At 36.8% G+C, this 18,173-nt stretch overlaps 3 protein-coding genes across 3 annotated transcripts; all 3 read left to right on the top strand.

Moving 5' to 3' along the window:
* The first annotated feature begins 1,606 nt into the window (after positions 1-1,606).
* LOC135127077 (modular serine protease-like) lies at positions 1,607-3,431 on the top strand. Its single transcript, XM_064053391.1, has 7 exons — positions 1,607-1,806; positions 1,909-1,996; positions 2,162-2,272; positions 2,323-2,466; positions 2,518-2,787; positions 2,835-3,037; positions 3,089-3,431. The coding sequence occupies exons 1-7, from the start codon at positions 1,758-1,760 to the stop codon at positions 3,394-3,396; spliced, it is 1,173 nt and encodes a 390-aa protein (XP_063909461.1). The 5' UTR covers positions 1,607-1,757; the 3' UTR covers positions 3,397-3,431.
* A 4,497-nt stretch (positions 3,432-7,928) lies between these two features.
* LOC135127073 (modular serine protease-like) lies at positions 7,929-11,161 on the top strand. Its single transcript, XM_064053388.1, has 12 exons — positions 7,929-8,183; positions 8,292-8,379; positions 8,647-8,757; positions 8,812-8,955; positions 9,005-9,301; positions 9,349-9,551; positions 9,603-9,812; positions 9,971-10,126; positions 10,182-10,306; positions 10,357-10,524; positions 10,579-10,741; positions 10,793-11,161. The coding sequence occupies exons 1-12, from the start codon at positions 8,135-8,137 to the stop codon at positions 10,996-10,998; spliced, it is 1,920 nt and encodes a 639-aa protein (XP_063909458.1). The 5' UTR covers positions 7,929-8,134; the 3' UTR covers positions 10,999-11,161.
* Positions 11,162-12,422: 1,261 nt separating this feature from the next.
* Positions 12,423-18,161, top strand: LOC135127072 (uncharacterized). The gene is made up of 24 exons (XM_064053387.1): positions 12,423-12,650; positions 12,917-12,986; positions 13,061-13,254; positions 13,303-13,512; positions 13,572-13,730; positions 13,778-13,902; positions 13,955-14,137; positions 14,192-14,354; positions 14,402-14,603; positions 14,661-14,801; positions 14,848-15,044; positions 15,098-15,307; positions 15,356-15,508; positions 15,558-15,679; positions 15,728-15,904; positions 15,967-16,129; positions 16,180-16,372; positions 16,427-16,522; positions 16,584-16,786; positions 16,838-17,203; positions 17,255-17,382; positions 17,434-17,613; positions 17,671-17,833; positions 17,909-18,161. The coding sequence occupies exons 1-24, from the start codon at positions 12,605-12,607 to the stop codon at positions 18,103-18,105; spliced, it is 4,041 nt and encodes a 1,346-aa protein (XP_063909457.1). The 5' UTR covers positions 12,423-12,604; the 3' UTR covers positions 18,106-18,161.
* The last annotated feature ends 12 nt before the right edge of the window (positions 18,162-18,173 follow it).

The following is an 18,173-nucleotide window of genomic DNA, read 5'->3' as shown; positions in this document are numbered from 1 at the left end:
AATCCTAACATGAACTGTGTCAATCGGTTCGACTAATTTTCGTTAAACAAAGGCTCCCCCTTTTTAGTAACTACCAAACCAACTAAACTTAATCTAGCTTCCTTACAGCGTGCTTTCACTTACACCAAACAATCAACAGTCCCGCATCTCAACCCTATACCAAGCAAGCCAACTTTTACCAACCCTCTTACCAGATATTACCCAGAAATTCCCTAGAAGAGCTACCAACTACCAGAAAAAGAACTAAACTTGCACATGGTTGCCTGTGTTAAGGATTTTCTTAGTTAATTTTTTTTTCAAATTCAAATTATTCGCGCGAAATTAAGACGTAATTCCGCAAAGTAATAAAATACTCACTTTCTAAAAGCTTTGCTGTCAGTCACAGTATACCCACTAGCATCATCTCCTTGTTCCTCATATTTTTACTCCTTTACTTATAAGTTCTTTGCAGACATTCAATACAGTATTTCGTAGTATATCAGAAAATTAAGTACGTTGTAGCGACACAATGTAAAGTCAAAAGTTAAGAAAGATAATCACGACACCTGATGGTCTACTAGATAGGATACCCGTCCGATAGTGGGAAACGTGGGTTCGAATCCCGCACAGGTAAGTTTACGGGAATTGGAAACGAACAAGCATACAGATAGCAAGTACTTACACAACAATTTTAAAAAGTTCAATATAGTACGAAAATTTAGCAAATTCTTGGGTCTTAAATACATATGTTGCAAAGCAAATATAAAAAAATGGGGAAGTCGAAAACATAAACTTTTAATGCAAAATCGTTTGAGACTGAATTCGCTATTTAAAGTATGTAAGCTCATTGTATTTAAATACCTGTTACCAAAAACTGAATTAAAAGCAATAAACAAATGCGAACCCTTAGAATGTATTGTGTAGGTACCGTTTTATACATTTTGTGCTATAATACATTATACCTATTGGAGGTACATGCATATTGCCTCATGAATATACATTAACAAAAATATGACATAATATAAAAAATTATTATACTAGATATTTGTGTACAAAATTATTCAAATAAGTTCGCATATTTACATACTAGAGAAAAACTAGTCATAAATTCAAACTTAGCCCTTTGAATTTAGAATAACACAATGGCACAAAACTATATTAAAATTACATACTTGGCAAGACTCTGAAAAAAAAACAGTCTTGTTTTATTTTATTAACGTAGGTAATTGTAACAGTGGAGAAAATATGAAAATAAAAAACCAAAAAAAAAAAACATTACAATACATCGAAAATATTTATACATGTAAATTAAACTCGCCTAAAGCAGTGGCTTATAAAACAATAAATCATATTATAAGGCAGATCCTACTAACCTACCATTACGACAGTTGTATTTATAGATGTCTACATCATTTTACTAGATGCTATTTAAATAATATCGCAAAAACTCCGAAAATTTAATCAACCATTACTTAACATACACAATAATTATAAATAGTTCTTCAATCTTGTTAAACAACACTCTCCAAACCTTAAAAGTCGTGAAATATCCTGAATAATCCAGTGATGCAGTGGGAATTCCAGTTTATAGTAGGTACATCCAAAGATGCGCGAAACACTTCTGAAGTTTTAACCAACGAGATCTGTTAACAACGATAAACTCTTGCGACCTCTCCTGTGGGTCAGTTTAAATGTTGAAATTAATAAAACTGGTAATGTGTTAAACAAATCAATGAAAAGGACAGAAAGCTAGTACGCAGAAAATACTTAAGTAAAAAATGTGCAATGCAGGAACTATATTACAGGTCATTTGTTTAAGCTTTGTCGGTAAGTAAACAAGCAGTGTTTAGAGATAACGATCTGCATACTAACCTTTACATGAATTTTCGAAGTAGAAACAGTTTTAATTACGAAATCAACATCTTTCAGTTATTCAAGTAGTTGAAGGTATCGATTTTTCTCCAAGCAGTAACTATACAAGAGTACGTCGCCAAGCCAATCGGGGAAATTGCCAAGAGTAAGTACCTACATATTTTACTTAGAACAACAAAATGAAATCGCAACTGAGAAAAATACGTGAGTTGATTGACATTAATCGGTACTTTCCTGGATCCGGCCGCCATCACAAAATACATCTGTTAATCGTATACTGCATCCACAATAATACGTTTAAATGACCTAGATCAAATTTCGCCTGTAAATCTGGTGAATGTATCCACGAAGACAAAGAGTGCGATGGTGCCGTCGACTGCGCTGACGCTAGTGACGAGAGTGATGCTTGTCGCAGATTAAGGTAAGTTCGCAGTATTGGTACTTCGCTCCATGTTCATCAAATCAATGCAGATGTCCTGGGTTCGTGTTCACTTGTGATTACGGCGCCTGCATCAACAAAAATTTGGAATGTGATGGTAAGGCAGACTGCCGGGATGGTTCCGATGAAAATACATTCAACTGTAGGACAACCTATCAGGTGACTCCAGAATGCAGGTACATTTGATCTATACTTAAAAAAATCTGCAGCTGAAACAAAACTTTCAGAACGGGTGAGTTTAAGTGTAGGTCGGGTCAGTGCATCGACCAAGATTATGCATGCGATGGTAGAGCGGAATGTGATGACCAGTCAGATGAAACTGAAGCTGCCTGTTGGCACATAAAGTGTCCAAGATTCACTTACCAATGCAAGTATGGAGCATGTGCTAATAGCAATGCTGAGTGCAATGGAATTGTTGAATGTTTCGACGGGTCGGATGAAGATCCCAACATTTGTGCCATAACTCCAGTGAAACCACCCCTACCTCCAGGAGTCAAGTACGGCAGCCACTTCTTAAAACATTGCTTAAATGGCTTCGTTTTAGGGGTAGCTGCGTTTTGCCACAATTTCCAGAATTTGGAAAATGGACGATTGTATCACCAAACTCTGCTAGATTTTCACCAGGAATGCCAGTAGATACAGGAACGATTTTAGAAGTGGAATGTCAAGACAGATACAAATCAGACGGTCAAAAGGTGGTATATTGCAACAATGGCACATGGTCTTCCAACATCGCGCGATGTTTAAGTTATCATACCATACCAAAGTTTATTTTTTGTTAATATGTTATCTTTGCAGAAGCGTGTAAACCTAGAATAAGCTCCTCAACTGTACGTGTAACTTGTATGTACAAAAACAAAGAAACGGAGAATTGTACGGATGCTATTGAAGGTACTCTTGCGAAGTTTAAGTGTGCTCCACACTATGAAGACCCTGCGCTGAGAACTAAACCTGTACATATTTGTCAAAATGGTGAATGGGATCAACCCGAACCTCACTGTGTACCAGGTGGTCAGATTCCTATCGTAATTAATGTATACGTAAATGTTAATATGGTACCTAATAGTAGTAGCTCAATTGACTCGGACCGTGTTGCCTTTCCCTAATATGTAGAAACGTTTAAATAAATAATGTGCATTTATTTTGGTAATTTATAACATTACCATCAGTGTTTGATCAAAAAATTGTTGAACCGATAAGCTAACTTTCATTGTTAATAGAATTGATGTAACCAAAGGGGATTTCCCTAACGAAACTAATTTCCCAATTTGAAACCGTCTAAATTGCTTACTGACACAAAAAAAACAAAAAGTCCCACAACCTTCAAACGTGCCAATAACTTTGAAGGATATTGAGGCAAACAAAATAATTTTTAAATTGGCTGTTTTTTTGATGTATAAAAAAAGGTGACTAAAGAGATACAGAAACAATAAATGACAAACAAATACAAAATTCACTAAATTAAATGCCACAGACAAGTAGACAGACAAGACACAGCCTTCCAAGTGATAATGATAACATACCTTTTTTTCTCGTTCATTCGTCAATTGACCAAAAACATATTATAAATTTTGTCACTGATTTATGGCGACAGTTTGTGGACCTCCAGATCTTTGTGCGTGTTCAAGAGATGTTCCCCCACGCCCAAACTTGTAGGTAAGCGAAGAAAAATGTTGCTGTCTCGGTGGGAATCGAACTACACGCCCCCCGCTTATCGGGCACGTATTCTGACCACTAGACCACGACGCCGCTTACCTTTCTTCGCTTACTACTACTTATTATTATGTCGCCACAAACTCATAACCCAAAGACGTAGAAAAAGTCCTTTTATGGTGTGATCATCCAAATATTTTCCCAAAATTGGGACAAGCTCGCGAAAAGTTAAAAAAAAATAGGCTGTGATCGTCTACAAGATGGAACCCTATTATTATTTTTAAATTGCGGAACGGGCTCTTATCAAAAATAGTCCTAGTACTTTTCAAAAACTAAATGACAAATTTTTAATCACATAAGTACAGCTTGACGTGAAATTAACACAATTCTCCAGTTCGCAACATCTTATCTAAAGTGAGTGGATGGCAATACCAAAGTTATTATAGTGGCGTGTGACAAATCTGGTCAATGGAACAAAGAAAACAAAACTTAAATAACACTAACTAAGTAATGACGAAAATGGGGGAACGAGCAACGGTGGCGGCGACAGTCCCTCGCCTTTCTGTTTCTTCTTTCTAACCGCAGCTCCACACTTATGTTAAGAATTTTACACAACAAAGAATTTACAGGATGTTAAATGCAGTAAACCAAACTGAATTAATCAAGATTACATCGTGGACCAAACAACCAAAATCCCCATAGATAAATACAAACACATCAAGTTCGTAGTAATACGGTCGAAAGCATAATAATGTCATTTTGGCACACACTTCGCTGTGAGAGGAGTGTCCGAGAATAAATGTTCAAAACTCAAGTCGTAGAACAGAAAGGATAACACAAAATAAGCATACAATATCCCTCCTTCTTCAAATCTACGATGACTCTCAACTCTTAACAACTTGAAATTGCTCAATGTTTAAAATTAAATTTTGAATACATCAATTTACTATTCCAAAAATATTAAGACTGAATCAGTGAATTTCTAACACGTGTTTTAAATAAACATTTACATCGCTACAATAATTATATATTTCAATAGCAAAACAAATCTCACTAAAAACATTTCAAAATCAGATTCACAAGTGTGTCAAACCTGGGGCCTTACTTTCAAAATACAAAAATATGTTAGGTGTTACACCAATATGGGCAAATTCACCCCGATAAATAATATAAAATATCGCATAGAAATATCATTTCTATAAAATTTCAAGTACCTCCGTTATCACAAAAAAAAATGGATACAAGAGTTTAGACAGTAATGCCTCGCTGTCGGAAACGTGACGACGGCATGCCTATTATGTTTTTTTTTCTCATTAAACTTTTGAGGTGACGTCATCAATTTTTTGGAGGAGACAAGTAAATATATTTTGAATAAAAACTTAGCATGCTTATCATAACTGTAAATCATCTGCAAGATTTCAAAGCATTGGGTTTTGCAGATTCCAAACTAAATCTCAAAATGTTATTAATTTTGATTTTCTTTCCAATAAAAAAATCTCATGTTGATATTATATCAAAAATTGTCAAAATTTCAGTTGGAGGTCAAGTACCAAAAAAAAATGTCTACACCGTTTTTATCTTCGTCGTAAGCAAATTATTTCCAGATCAGACACATCTATAAAGACTCAACTTCCAAGAAGATATTTCCTAGAAAAAAATAAAGGCTCCCCGCCCTCCCACCCATTTTTAATTGGTTGCTTATGACAAAAATGAAAACTCGACTCCATAAAATTTTCCCAGACAAAAGTTCCTTACTGAAAAAAAACTTAATATAATTATTGCTTCCTTGTATATTCGAATTTTTGACCTTGTTAGACATTTCAATATTTTTTATAAAAAGAAAAACTAATCTTCTCTTAAAAAAAATAACATTAAATATTTTCTTGAAAGTGGAGATCTTCAGGTTGTTATTGGAAAAAAATAACACTTCTGGATTTCTTAAACATCAGGTGAAAAGATGTGCGTGCCCCAGATACGTCTAATTTTTAATTTAAGTTTTTAAAAATTCGTCAAAATTTTAGAAATCTTGAAAACTGTTTGTTGTTACGAACCTCAAATGTTAAATTGTAATTAGATAAACACTGTTCATACTAAAAAATGAAATATATGGTTTGAAATCTCATGTTGATCATATCAAAGATCGTCAAAATTTCAGTTGGAGGTCAAGTACCAAAAAAAAAAAAATGTCTACACCGTTTTTATCTTCGTCGTAAGCAAATTATTTGCAGATCAGACACATCTATAAAAACTCAACTTCCAAGAAGATATTTCCTAGAAAAAAATAAAGGCTCCCCGCCCCCCCACCCATTTTTAATTGGTTGCTTTTGACAAAAATGAAAACTCGACTCCATAAAATTTTCCCAAACAAAAGTTCTTTACTGAAAAAAAAAACTAATATAATCATTGGTTTCTTGTATATTCGAATTTTTGACGTTGTTAAACATTTTAATATTTTTTTATAAAAAGAAAAACTAATTTTCTCTTAAAAAAAATACATTAAATATTTTCTTGAAATTGGAGATCGTGGAAAAAAATAATACTTCTGGATTTTCTAAACAACATCAGTGTGAAAAGATGTGCGTACCCCAGATACGTCTAATTTTTAATTTAAGTTTTCAAAAATTCGTCAAAATTTTAGAAATCTTAAAAACTGTTTGCTCATCATGACGTTGTGGAAGTAAAAAAATAACACTTCTGGACTTTCTAAACAACATCAGTCTGAGAACATGTCACAGATACGTCTATTTTTTTTTATTTTTCCAAAAATTCGTCAAAAATTTTATAAATTTTGAAAATTGATCGTTGTTAGGGACCTCAAATGCCATGATTTATTTAGCTGCCCTAAAAAAATAAGTGACCTAGTTTGAAATTTTATGTTTATTATCTCAAAAATCGTCAAAATTTTCAGTTGGAGATCTCAAGTAAAATCTTAATTCGAAATCATAAACTACATGTGCAAAACTATGTCATTTGATACAATTTAAAACCCATTTACTATGTACAATTTTGAAGTGACGTCATCACATTAGTGGTGGGGATGATTAGACAAATTTTGGTTATCGTTTTACCATCTACATGATATACCTAATATAAATACAAAATTTGACAACAATCGGCTCAGTACTTTCGGAGAGTCTAATAAAAATCCGGGACGGCAGGCAGACGGACAGACAGATGGACAGAGAGACAGACGGAAACGGGAGACCTATTTCTTCGTCCTCTGGGGTCATGATAGGTCGAGAAAATGAAAAAGTAGAGAGTCGGCCGACGGACTCGATTACAATACTTCCTTTGCTTAGTTCGGGAAGTAAAAATTAATTTGCTTCAGTAAAATCGAATCTTGAACGTTCTTCCCAGCTACCGTATCCTTCGTACTCCAGCTCGACTGCGCTGTCGCTGGGGACGGGAGTACTCTGGGGGCACAATATAAGTAGAAGGAAAGATAATGACGCCACCTGATAGTCTAGTGGTCAAGATCTTCGCCTAGCAAGTGGGAGAAGTGCGTTCGAATCTTACTCAGGTTGTGACATTCTTCCTCACTTCCACATAATACATAAGTCACATTCCCTTGACTTTTCACACGTGATTTTACTTATTACATAATGTTGCAAAAACTTAGGTGAAAACATTATAATTTAGAATTTTATTTAAAAAAAAGGAGAAAATGTTCTAAATTTGGTTAATAATGAATAATCAAACCAAATATGTATATAGTGGTTTAATTACTGTTAAACCAAACGGGACAGTGGGAATTACTGTTTACGCATAAACAGATTAGTTGTAGGCTATGTCTGAATTTATATATTCATATATAAATAAATTGTAAAAACCAAAACAATTATTAATGGAATACCTACTCAACAACACATTAATATTTACTTAAGTAGTACCTAATTAATTACTACTTAATAATCAAACCTAAAAAAAATTGTTCAAATAATCACTAAATCTCAACGCCATGAAAGATTCCAAGTAGTCCACTGATGCGACGGGAATTCCAGTTCGTAGTACGACCAAAGAAGCGAGAAACACTATCAGGTTTTCACCAACGAGTTCTGTTAACAACGATAAACTCATGCGACCTCTTCTGTGGGTCAGTTTAAATGTTAAAATTACTAAAAAATAATAATGTTTTAATCAAATCCGTGAAAAAGACAGAAGTTAGTACGCAGCAAATACTTTAGTTAAAAAATGTGCAATGCAAGAACATTATTACAGGTGATTTGTTTGAGTTTTGCTGGTAAGTAGAAGTAAACAAGCAATGTTTCGAGGTCACGATCTCCACACTAACCTTTACATGCATTTTCGGAGATTAAAATGTTTTAATTACGAAATTACCATGTTTCAGTTATCCAAATAGTAGATGGTATAGATTTTTCTCCAAGTAGTAACTACACAAGGGTACGTCGCCAAGCCAATCGGGGAAATTGCAGAAAGTAAGTACATTTTTTACTTAAACCAAGTTTACTTCAATTCGTCCATGCACAAAAAATTTAAAAAAGTGTAGTTTTTGATGTTCGTTGAATCATTTTTCACAAAATAAAATCGCAACGGAGAGAATTACGTGACGCCGAACGTTTCCACAGAGTTGATTGACGTAAACGTTCACCTAATCGGTACTTTCCTGTACCCGGCAGTCATCACAAAACACACTTAAATCGTAACTGTTACATTCACAATAATGCGTTTAAATGACCTCCTAGACCAAATTTCGCCTGTAAATCTGGCGAATGCATCGACGAAGACAAAGAGTGCGATGGTACCGTCGACTGCAATGACGCTAGCGACGAAAGCAATGCTTGCCATAGAATAAAGTAAGTTAGTACGATCAGTACCCCGTACCATACTCACCAAATCAATCAATACAGGTGTCCTGATTATTTGTTTACCTGTAAATACGGCGCCTGCATCAACAAAAACTTGGAATGTGACGGTAAAAATGACTGCCGAGATGGTTCCGATGAAAATACACCCAACTGTAGGAAAACCGATCAAGAGACACCAGAGTGCAAGTAACTATAACCAATTAAAAAAAATCTTCAGCTGAAACCAAACTTTCAGAGAGGGTGAGTTTAGATGTAGCTCAGGTCAGTGCATCGACCAAGACAATAAATGCGATGGTAAAGCGGAATGTGATGACCATTCGGACGAAATAAGGGCTACGTGTTGGAACGTGAAGTGTCCGGGATTCACTCACAGGTGCAAATATGGAGCTTGTGTTAAGCGTTTAGCTGAGTGCAATGGAGTTGTTGAATGTTTCGACGGCTCGGATGAAGATCCCGCCATTTGTAAGAATTCGACGGTGGCCCCACCCGTGACACCGGCCCCTGTTCCTCCCAGACCATCTCCAGGAGTCAAGTACGAGAGAAGCTTGTTAAGACATTGTGTACATAGCTTCGTTTTAGGGGTAGCTGCGTTTTGCCACAGTATCCAGAATTTGGAAAATGGGCGATTGTGTCAGCAAACGCTGCTAGATATTCTCCCGGAATGTCAGTAAATCCAGGAACGACTTTAAGGGTGGAATGTCAAAACAGGTACAAGTTAGATGGTCAAAAGGCGGTGTTTTGTGACAATGGCACATGGTCTTCCGAAATTGGACGTTGTTTGAGTAATTATAACATCTCAAAAGTTATTTTTTATTTATACGATGTCTTTGCAGAAGCGTGTAAGCCTAGATTAAGTTCCTCAACTGTACGTGTAACATGCAGTTATAACGACAAAGAAACGGAAAATTGCACAGATGCTGTTGAAGGTACTCTTGCGAAGTTTAAGTGTGCTCCGTTTTATGAGGATCTCGCACTGAAAACAAAACCTGTGCACATTTGCCAAGATGGAGAATGGGATCAACCCGAACCTCACTGTGTGCCAGGTCAGGTTCCTATCGTAATTAATTTATACATAAATATTAATGTCGTACCTAATAGTATTAATAAGTCACTCAACTCCGATCGTGGTGTCCTTCCTTAACATGTAGAAGCGTTCAAATAAATTATTCATACTTAGTTTGGTAATTTATTGTGTTTCCAGTGTGTGGTCAAAAAACAGTCGAACCGACTAAGCTAATCGTTAACGGAACTGATGTGGCCAAAGGGGATTACCCATGGCAAGTGGCTTTGTATAACAAACGGAGCAAGGATCTTATATGTGGCGGGTCGCTCTTAAGCCAAAGAGTCATTCTTTCAGGTAAGCAAAACTGAAAGTACTTTTTCCCTCTATCGATTCTTTTTTATAATTGCAGCGGCGCATTGTATCACGGATGAAAAAGGAGTCATGCTTTCCAAAGAAGATTATGTAGTAGCTGTTGGAAAGTACTACAGAGCCTTTGACGATAGTCGAGATTACAACGAAGCACAATTTTCGGAGGTATGTCTCTGTTTTGATTAATTTTAATGTTTCCTCAACTTTTTTTTTAGTTGTATGGTATGTTTGTCGCCGATCAGTATAAAGGAAATATTCAAAACTACCTTGGAGATATCGCCATATTAGTGTCCAAAAAAATCTTTACACTTTCACGAAGAGTTCAACCCGTGTGTTTAGACAGAGGTCAAAATTACCACGTGAAAGACAACACCTACGGCTACGTAAGCGTGAAAATCTTTAGTGTTTAAATGAGTATTATTGATATGTATCACTAGGTGACTGGCTGGGGTTTCACTATAGAAAACAACGCACCTTCGGAAGTTTTGAAAGAACTAAAAGTTCCGTCAGTTTCTCTTTCCGATTGTCAAACCAACTTGCCAGAAGACTACGACATATATCTCACGTATGACAAAATGTGTGCAGGATACTTGGAAAAGGGTACTTTTTTGACCGTTTGCTAAGAATTTTGTTCTATTTTTACCATTTAAGGAACGTCAGTGTGCAAAGGCGATAGTGGTGGAGGGTTGGTATTTAAACATGACGGTAGATATTATGTTACTGGAATCGTCAGTCTTTCTCCTACCTCACCTTTTTTGGTAAATGGCTGTGATAGTCAACAATATGGTCTCTACACCCAGGTTTCAAAATACATTAACAACTTCATTCTGGCGAAGTTAGCCGAGTACAAGAGTTAAGTTCTACAGGTCGGTTTAATAAAGACTGAAAACTCAACAGACTACGTATATTTTTTTATTCCATTACTGATCTGTGAGCTTATATAACATCTGTCATTTTTCCTTGTTTGTTTTTATTTTATAAATTGCGCAAATCTTTTTGGAAATAATAATTTTAATCACACATGATGTATTTTTTTAAAGGTAACACAAGTTTGAATTATCGCTTTGGAATACAAAAATAAAAATATAAATAAAGTTTGTCGTCAACTCTTGGATACTTTCCAAATCAGTTAAGTTACACGAAAACAAAAACAATTTCTTTTCACAAATTCTCACCTGTGGAGATTAAGTGGCTCCACAAGTGTCTTGGATGGGCAGATTCGCTGATCGTTCGATCCCTTTTTCAGATAAAACATTATCTCCAAAAAATGTTCTCGTTTTGAATTCAAAATTTTCTGTAATAACGCCAGGAAAGTTTGCTCCTTGTCCACTTTAGTCGAGCTAAGTGGCTATGAGGTTATAAAAACTCGCAAAGAGGAGGCGGAGAAGTCTAACACCCTTCGCTGCTACTATTTATGAAAAAAAAAAAAATGTGTCCGCCACTAATGACTGAAGATTTCGTTGACACATCGGGATGTGCGTATTTGGCTACTTCGTAGCCTCGTGACACAAAACCCACTACCAAATAATCCGTCGAAAGTGCTCAGTTTACATCAAAAACCCAAAACTAAATTCCGCTTAAAATGTTTAACTGGGGTCACCCTATTGAGCATCTACGTAACAACGAATAACACTGTGGCTTATGGAAGAAGATAAAACACGGGTTCTATGAATTTCATGGTTTAAATAAACAACCCGTGGTAAGTGTGATGGATTTTGTGTACTACCTTCGCCATATTGTAATCATTTCCGTTACAGTGATTTAGTTTGTTGAATACATGCCATTTCATATACTCCTCATGCACTGCATCACTCAGTAATTAATTTCTCCTGTTCTTATGTAAGGGAACATACAAGATTGAAGAATGATCTTCTACAATGTTAAAGGCGTGTTTGATAAAAATTTCAAGGCAAACTAAATGTAACCCATGTTGCCAACCGAATCTCCCGGCTCCTCCACCAATTTTCAAAAAAAAAAAATAGACCCCATAAAGGTAACACCAGTTTCTAAAAAACAAATAATATAATAATTTTCTTTTACAGTAATATCAATTTCAAGTCACGCTAAACTTAGCATTTGCACTAGTAAAACAACCCCCTAACACACAAAATCACCCCACTCCCTCTGAAAATATATATCTTCAACGCGTCATCGAAGATGGTACTAGCGATGCAAGCACAAGCTCTTAAATACCAAATATTTCTGCATTTGCGCCAAGTTTCAAGGTCGCCAAACCTGATTTCGTAGCGGGATTTCCACCGTCTTGTTAACTATCAAGTTCTTTAAATTACTGCGGCCAACCATACGTAAACAAGAGTAGAAACCCATAACATCTTTTTAAAGAAGTACTCATATCAGCGGGTACGACCTCTTAATCGAATGGGTTATCATTGAAAAATTAAATTCTTACAATGAGAAAGTTTTGTTTTCGCATAGTAATGCAGTGAAAACGCCACACTGAAAATGTACAGTGTGAATGTGATAACAGTTCTTAGTTTGTGCATTATTGGTAAGTAAAATGACAACCCTGACATTGATAACACAGCTTTTTGTATATAATGTACCTCAAATACATACTAGTTAACGCGTCACGGTGTGGGAAAAATCGTGTTATGTAAACTTAAATGCTCATTGTTTGTATGCAACTTCTACGCTAAAGAAGACTTTCAGCATCTCTGAACAAGTTTCTGAAATTTATGGACGAATCATTATGCATTCGGATTTGAGGTACTATATTACTTTAGTTAAAATGTAATGATTTTTTATTTGTTTTAGTAAAAAACTGTGATAGTAGTGAATACGTAAACAACTCGTATGTGAGACAACCTCGCCAAATTAACTATGGGTAATTGTTTACTAACTAATATACTCTGTTCATTATAAACACTTATAAACTATTACGAACTGTTCCCCCGACAGGTGCCATTTACCTCCGCATCCATCTCATGGTAAGTGGAACGTCTACGAAGCCACCTCACAATTCCGCCCCGGACAAGTAGTACCCAAAAAAACAATAATCCAAGTAAGTTGCAACGACGACTACAAATTAGATGGCGACGGAACCATTATCTGCCTTGATGGAAAATGGTCAAGCGACATTGGACAATGCTTACGTAAGTGTACCGCTATTACCACGACCTTTTACAAATAAATTTTAACAGGAACTTGCTCCTCAAGATACAGTTCTCCAATTATGACCGTAACCTGTACCTACAACGGCAGGACACTTGACGTTTGCGAAAAACCTCTTGACGGTACTCTCGCAAAATTTCGTTGCGCTGATTATTATGAAGACAAGGGTTTGGAAAGATATCCTACTCACGTGTGCTATAACGGAGAATGGAACCATTTACTGCCGGAATGTCTTCCAAGTAATACGGATTTCGCACATCACTGTTAAAGTGTTTATAACGATTTTTGGTTGCTTCAGTTTGTGGTCAAAAATCCATTCAACACGATCCAACGCTAATTGTAAGCGGTAAGAACGTCACAAAAGGGGAGTACCCGTGGCAGGTGGCTCTCTACAATGTAACCGATAAAGAACTATTGTGTGGTGGATCACTGTTAAATCAAAGAGTCATCCTAACAGGTAAATTCAAACGAGTACCTAAACAAAAAGTCACACGATAATTGCAGCGGCCCACTGCATAACGGACACAGACGGAAACCTTTTTTCGAAAGAAACATACATGGTAGCTGTTGGAAAATATTTTCGTAAATATGACCATTCGGGAGATTATCACGAAGCACAGTTTTCAGCCGTAAGTATAGCTAATAAATGTTGATAAACAATTTTTGAAATAAAAATTTCAGATATACGACATGTACGTACCCACGCAATACCGAGGTGACATTCAAAATTACTTTGGCGACATTGCCATTTTGGTTACGAAAAAAACATTCTCGCTTTCGTCACGTGTGCAGCCTGTGTGTGTCGACTGGGGAGCTCACCACCATCAACCTTTAATAGATACCAAAAAAATAAGCTACGGGCATGTGAGTCAATTTGTATCTGAGTTTTGATTATAACAACATTGATTGATTGCACAGGTTACTGGATGGGGATTCACTGTCGAGTACAAAAATCCCTCAACGGTTCTTAAAGAGTTACGAGTACCCATAATCAACACCAAGGAATGTGTTAAGCAACTGGCGGAAGATTATCAAAGATTTTTGACTCACGATAAACTGTGTGCAGGCTTTTTAGACCAGGGTAAAGTATTTGGAGATGTAGAGAAACGCAAATAATAAATGATGCAGGTCAATCTATATGCAAGGGAGACAGCGGAGGAGGGTTAGTGTCCAAATATGGAGACCGCTACTACATCATTGGGGTCGTGAGTCTAGCGCCTCAAGCGCCAACTGAAGAAGGTGGATGCGACAGTCAGCAATATTCTTTGTTTACGAGCGTCTCCTACTACATTGAGTCCTTTATCATTGGAAAAGAAGCAAAATTTAAACCGTAAGTACATCCTCATTGCTGCATTTGCAACTCTTGTTTACGTTACTTTCGAAAAAGCGGGCCGCAGGGACAGAATTTAGATTGCGAAGATGACCCGAACTGTAGAAATTCCGCTTCGACGACTGTGGCACCTACCACAACGACAGAAAAACCCCAAATACCTGTTAGTACCGACCGACCTGTTACTCCGGCTCCAAAGTAAGCTTTTTTTGTAAATAACTCCAATACAATGAAATTTTCGTAGTTTCTGTACATTACCAGAACATCCTCTATTCGGCAAATGGTCTCTGTTTGGAACTAGTTCTACTTTAAAACCCGGAAATAAAGTGTCATTAGGAACGGTGCTCCAAATATCTTGTGAAAAAGATTATACACTTAAAGGGGCCGAAATTATCCTCTGTGAAAATGGCAAGTGGGCGGCAGAAATCGGGCAGTGCTTAAGTACCACCTCGTTGCTACTTAATATTAAATGAAACTTATATTGTCTGTTCAAGGATCATGTCCACCGCTACGAAATTCAGATACTGTACAAATTTCTTGCAGTCATAACGACAAAGAAATGAAAGACTGCTCTAAAGCTCCGGATGGTACCATAGCGAAACACCAATGTGCTCCCTTCTACGAAGACATACAACTGGCCAAAAATCCAGTCCGGGTTTGTCGAAATGGCTCATGGGATATGAAAAAACCGGAATGCGTTCCACGTATGAAACTCGTTTTTGTGTTGAGACTTATTTAAGTCAGGTTTTCAGTGTGCGGTCTCAAATCTGTTACCCCTCAAACTCTAATTGTCAATGGTGATACTGTGAAACAGGGTGAGTACCCGTGGCAGGTTGGTATATATGGAGCCCGTAAGCAATTCGTTTGTGGGGGAGCTCTAATAAGTCAAAGGTTAATTTTGACAGGTGAGTTGCACTATTTCTGGAATTTATTAACCCAATTGTCGATTTGCAGCTGCGCACTGCGTAACAAATTGGAAAGCTCAGTTGCAACCAATAACCGACTATAGTATAGCTGTCGGAAAATTTTATCGAGAATATTTCGACCCTCTTGACTTTAAAGCTCAATTCTCGGGGGTATGAACAAACACAATTTTTGTGTCAAATTTGTCACGATTTTTTTAGTTGCAAGATATATTTATTCCTTTGGAATATGTAGGTACTAAGAACAATTACTTAGCAGATATTGCTGTCTTAGTTACCGAGAAGCCTTTGGTTCTTAGTCAAAGGGTACAACCTGTATGCGTAGACTGGGGTTCAAACTATATCAACGAAAGCACTTCACAGAACATTTCAGCATTTGTAAGTACAATACGATTATTAGACGTCATGATACCAAAAGTTCGTTCTCTTTTTATTTTTAGGTAAGTGGATGGGGTTTTACCCTCCCCAATTCTCAGCCCTCTGATACTCTCCAAAACTTGCAAGTACCCATTGTTACTAATGAAGAGTGCGTTAAAGCACTGCCTGAAGATTTTCGTTCCTATGTTACTCCTGACACATTCTGTGCCGGTTATCTTAACCAAAGTAATTAACGATTTAGTCAAAAAAACTGCGTAAACACGGTTCAATTTTAGACACTTCGGTTTGCTCTGGTGACGCAGGAGGACCTTTAGTGACCAAACACAATGGCAGATACTTCGTCACTGGCATTATCAGTACCCATCCGTCTGCGCCGACAGGCGGTTGTGACACTAATCAATACACACTTTACAAAAAAGTGTCAGACTATAACAGCTTCATACTAGAAAAAGAAGCACGAATTAGGGCGTAAGATAACATGGAACTTTTGTCCAACTAACCTGTTTTTCAATTTTTTTACAGAACTACTTCTCCAGATTCGGACTGTCGCAATAGTGAAGATCCTAAAGCCTGTCAACCAACAACACCCAAACCTACCACAACGCCCTCTGTACAAAAGTATGAACCATATTTGACTCTGTGAAGTACTGAAGAAATACTATATATTTTTGATTTACAGATTTTCGTGCCAGCTGCCTCAACACCCAGCTTTCGGCAAATACGCACTATACGGATCCTCTTCGAAACTAAAGTTACCAGGAGAAACTGTGCCAGAAGGTACACTTTTGGAAATCAGTTGCTTTAACACCTACAAACTAGACGGTGGTACTCTATCCCTCTGTGAAAATGGAAAATGGTCAACAGAAATTGGAAAATGCTTGAGTAAGTTCGTTTCTTGCTGAATGTCACTTTTGATAACACCTGCAACCATAGAAACTTGTCCTGCTGTGAAAAACACTCCACAAGTGAAGGCCACTTGTATCGTAGATGGTAAAGAATCAGAAAACTGCGACCAACCCACAGATGGTACAAGCGTAAAGTATGAGTGCGCTCCGTTCTACGAAGATCTACAGTTGGCGCAAAATCCGGTTCATATGTGCCAGAATGGAAAGTGGAGTCACAAATCACCGGAATGTGTTCCAGTGTGTGGCCAAAAGCATGTGACCGCCCAACCACTGATAGTGAATGGTGAGCCTACAAAGAAGGGGGATTACCCTTGGCACGTAGCGATTTATAGAGGTGACGGAAAAGTGTTCACCTGTAGTGGAACACTGATTAGTCAGAGGATCATTCTAACAGGTTTATACACAAATTTAATTGTGTTAATTCTACTTGGTTGCCTTTTTTTAGCTGCACAATGTGTAACGGAATTCAATAGTACCCCACGTCCAAAAGCACAATTCACTGTCGTTGCCGGCAAATACTATCGTAATTTTAATGACACTAGAGAAGATGCTAAAGATGTACAGAGTTCCACGGTATATACAATTAAACTTTTATAAACAGAAAACACCGATCTGTTATTTTAGCTTGAAGATATAATTATTCACCCGGAGTATAAAGGTGTTTCGCGAATGAATAGTGGTAGTCTTGCTATATTAGTCACGAGTAAACCTTTTACTCTGTCACCAAGAGTTCAACCAATCTGCGTTGACTGGGGTTTAAAATACGACAAAGAATTAACACAGGCGGAAAACTTAACTGCTTATGTATGTTAAATCAACTGTCACAAACTTTCCAAATCACCTATATATTTACACTTTTAGGTAACAGGGTGGGGTTTCACTGCAGAGGATGACAATCCTTCTGATACACTGCAACAATTACAAGTTCCTATAGTCAGTAACGAAAAATGTCAAAAAGAACTACCGGAACAATTTTCGAATTTCCTTACTTTCGATAAAATGTGTGCGGGGTATAGGAATGAAGGTAAGAACAGTGTTGTTTACGCAGACATACACAAGTGAGATTTCAATATCATCATTACCATACACTACTTTGTAGGGAAATCAGTGTGTAAAGGCGACAGTGGCGGACCATTGATGGTTAAATTTAATGGCAGGTTTTATATAACGGGAATTGTCGATGCTGGTCCCCCTGGTGCAAGCGGAGGATGCGATAGTCAACAATATGCTATTTATACAAAAGTTTCTAGATATACAGACAACTTCATTCTGCAGTCAACGAAACAATATAACTGAAATGTTTGCTAACTTATCTTAATATAAGTAAAATATAAATGCTCATTAATTTTAAACTGAAACTTATT

The sequence above is a fragment of the Zophobas morio genome, unplaced genomic scaffold (assembly GCF_036711695.1).
Source record: "Zophobas morio isolate AGI-343-1 ecotype UQ-CSIRO unplaced genomic scaffold, CSIRO_AGI_Zmor_V1 ptg000011l, whole genome shotgun sequence".
Taxonomy (NCBI): Eukaryota; Metazoa; Arthropoda; class Insecta; order Coleoptera; family Tenebrionidae; genus Zophobas; species Zophobas morio.
Note: the sequence above shows the minus strand (reverse complement) of the source record. Positions and strands in the feature narration are given on the sequence as shown.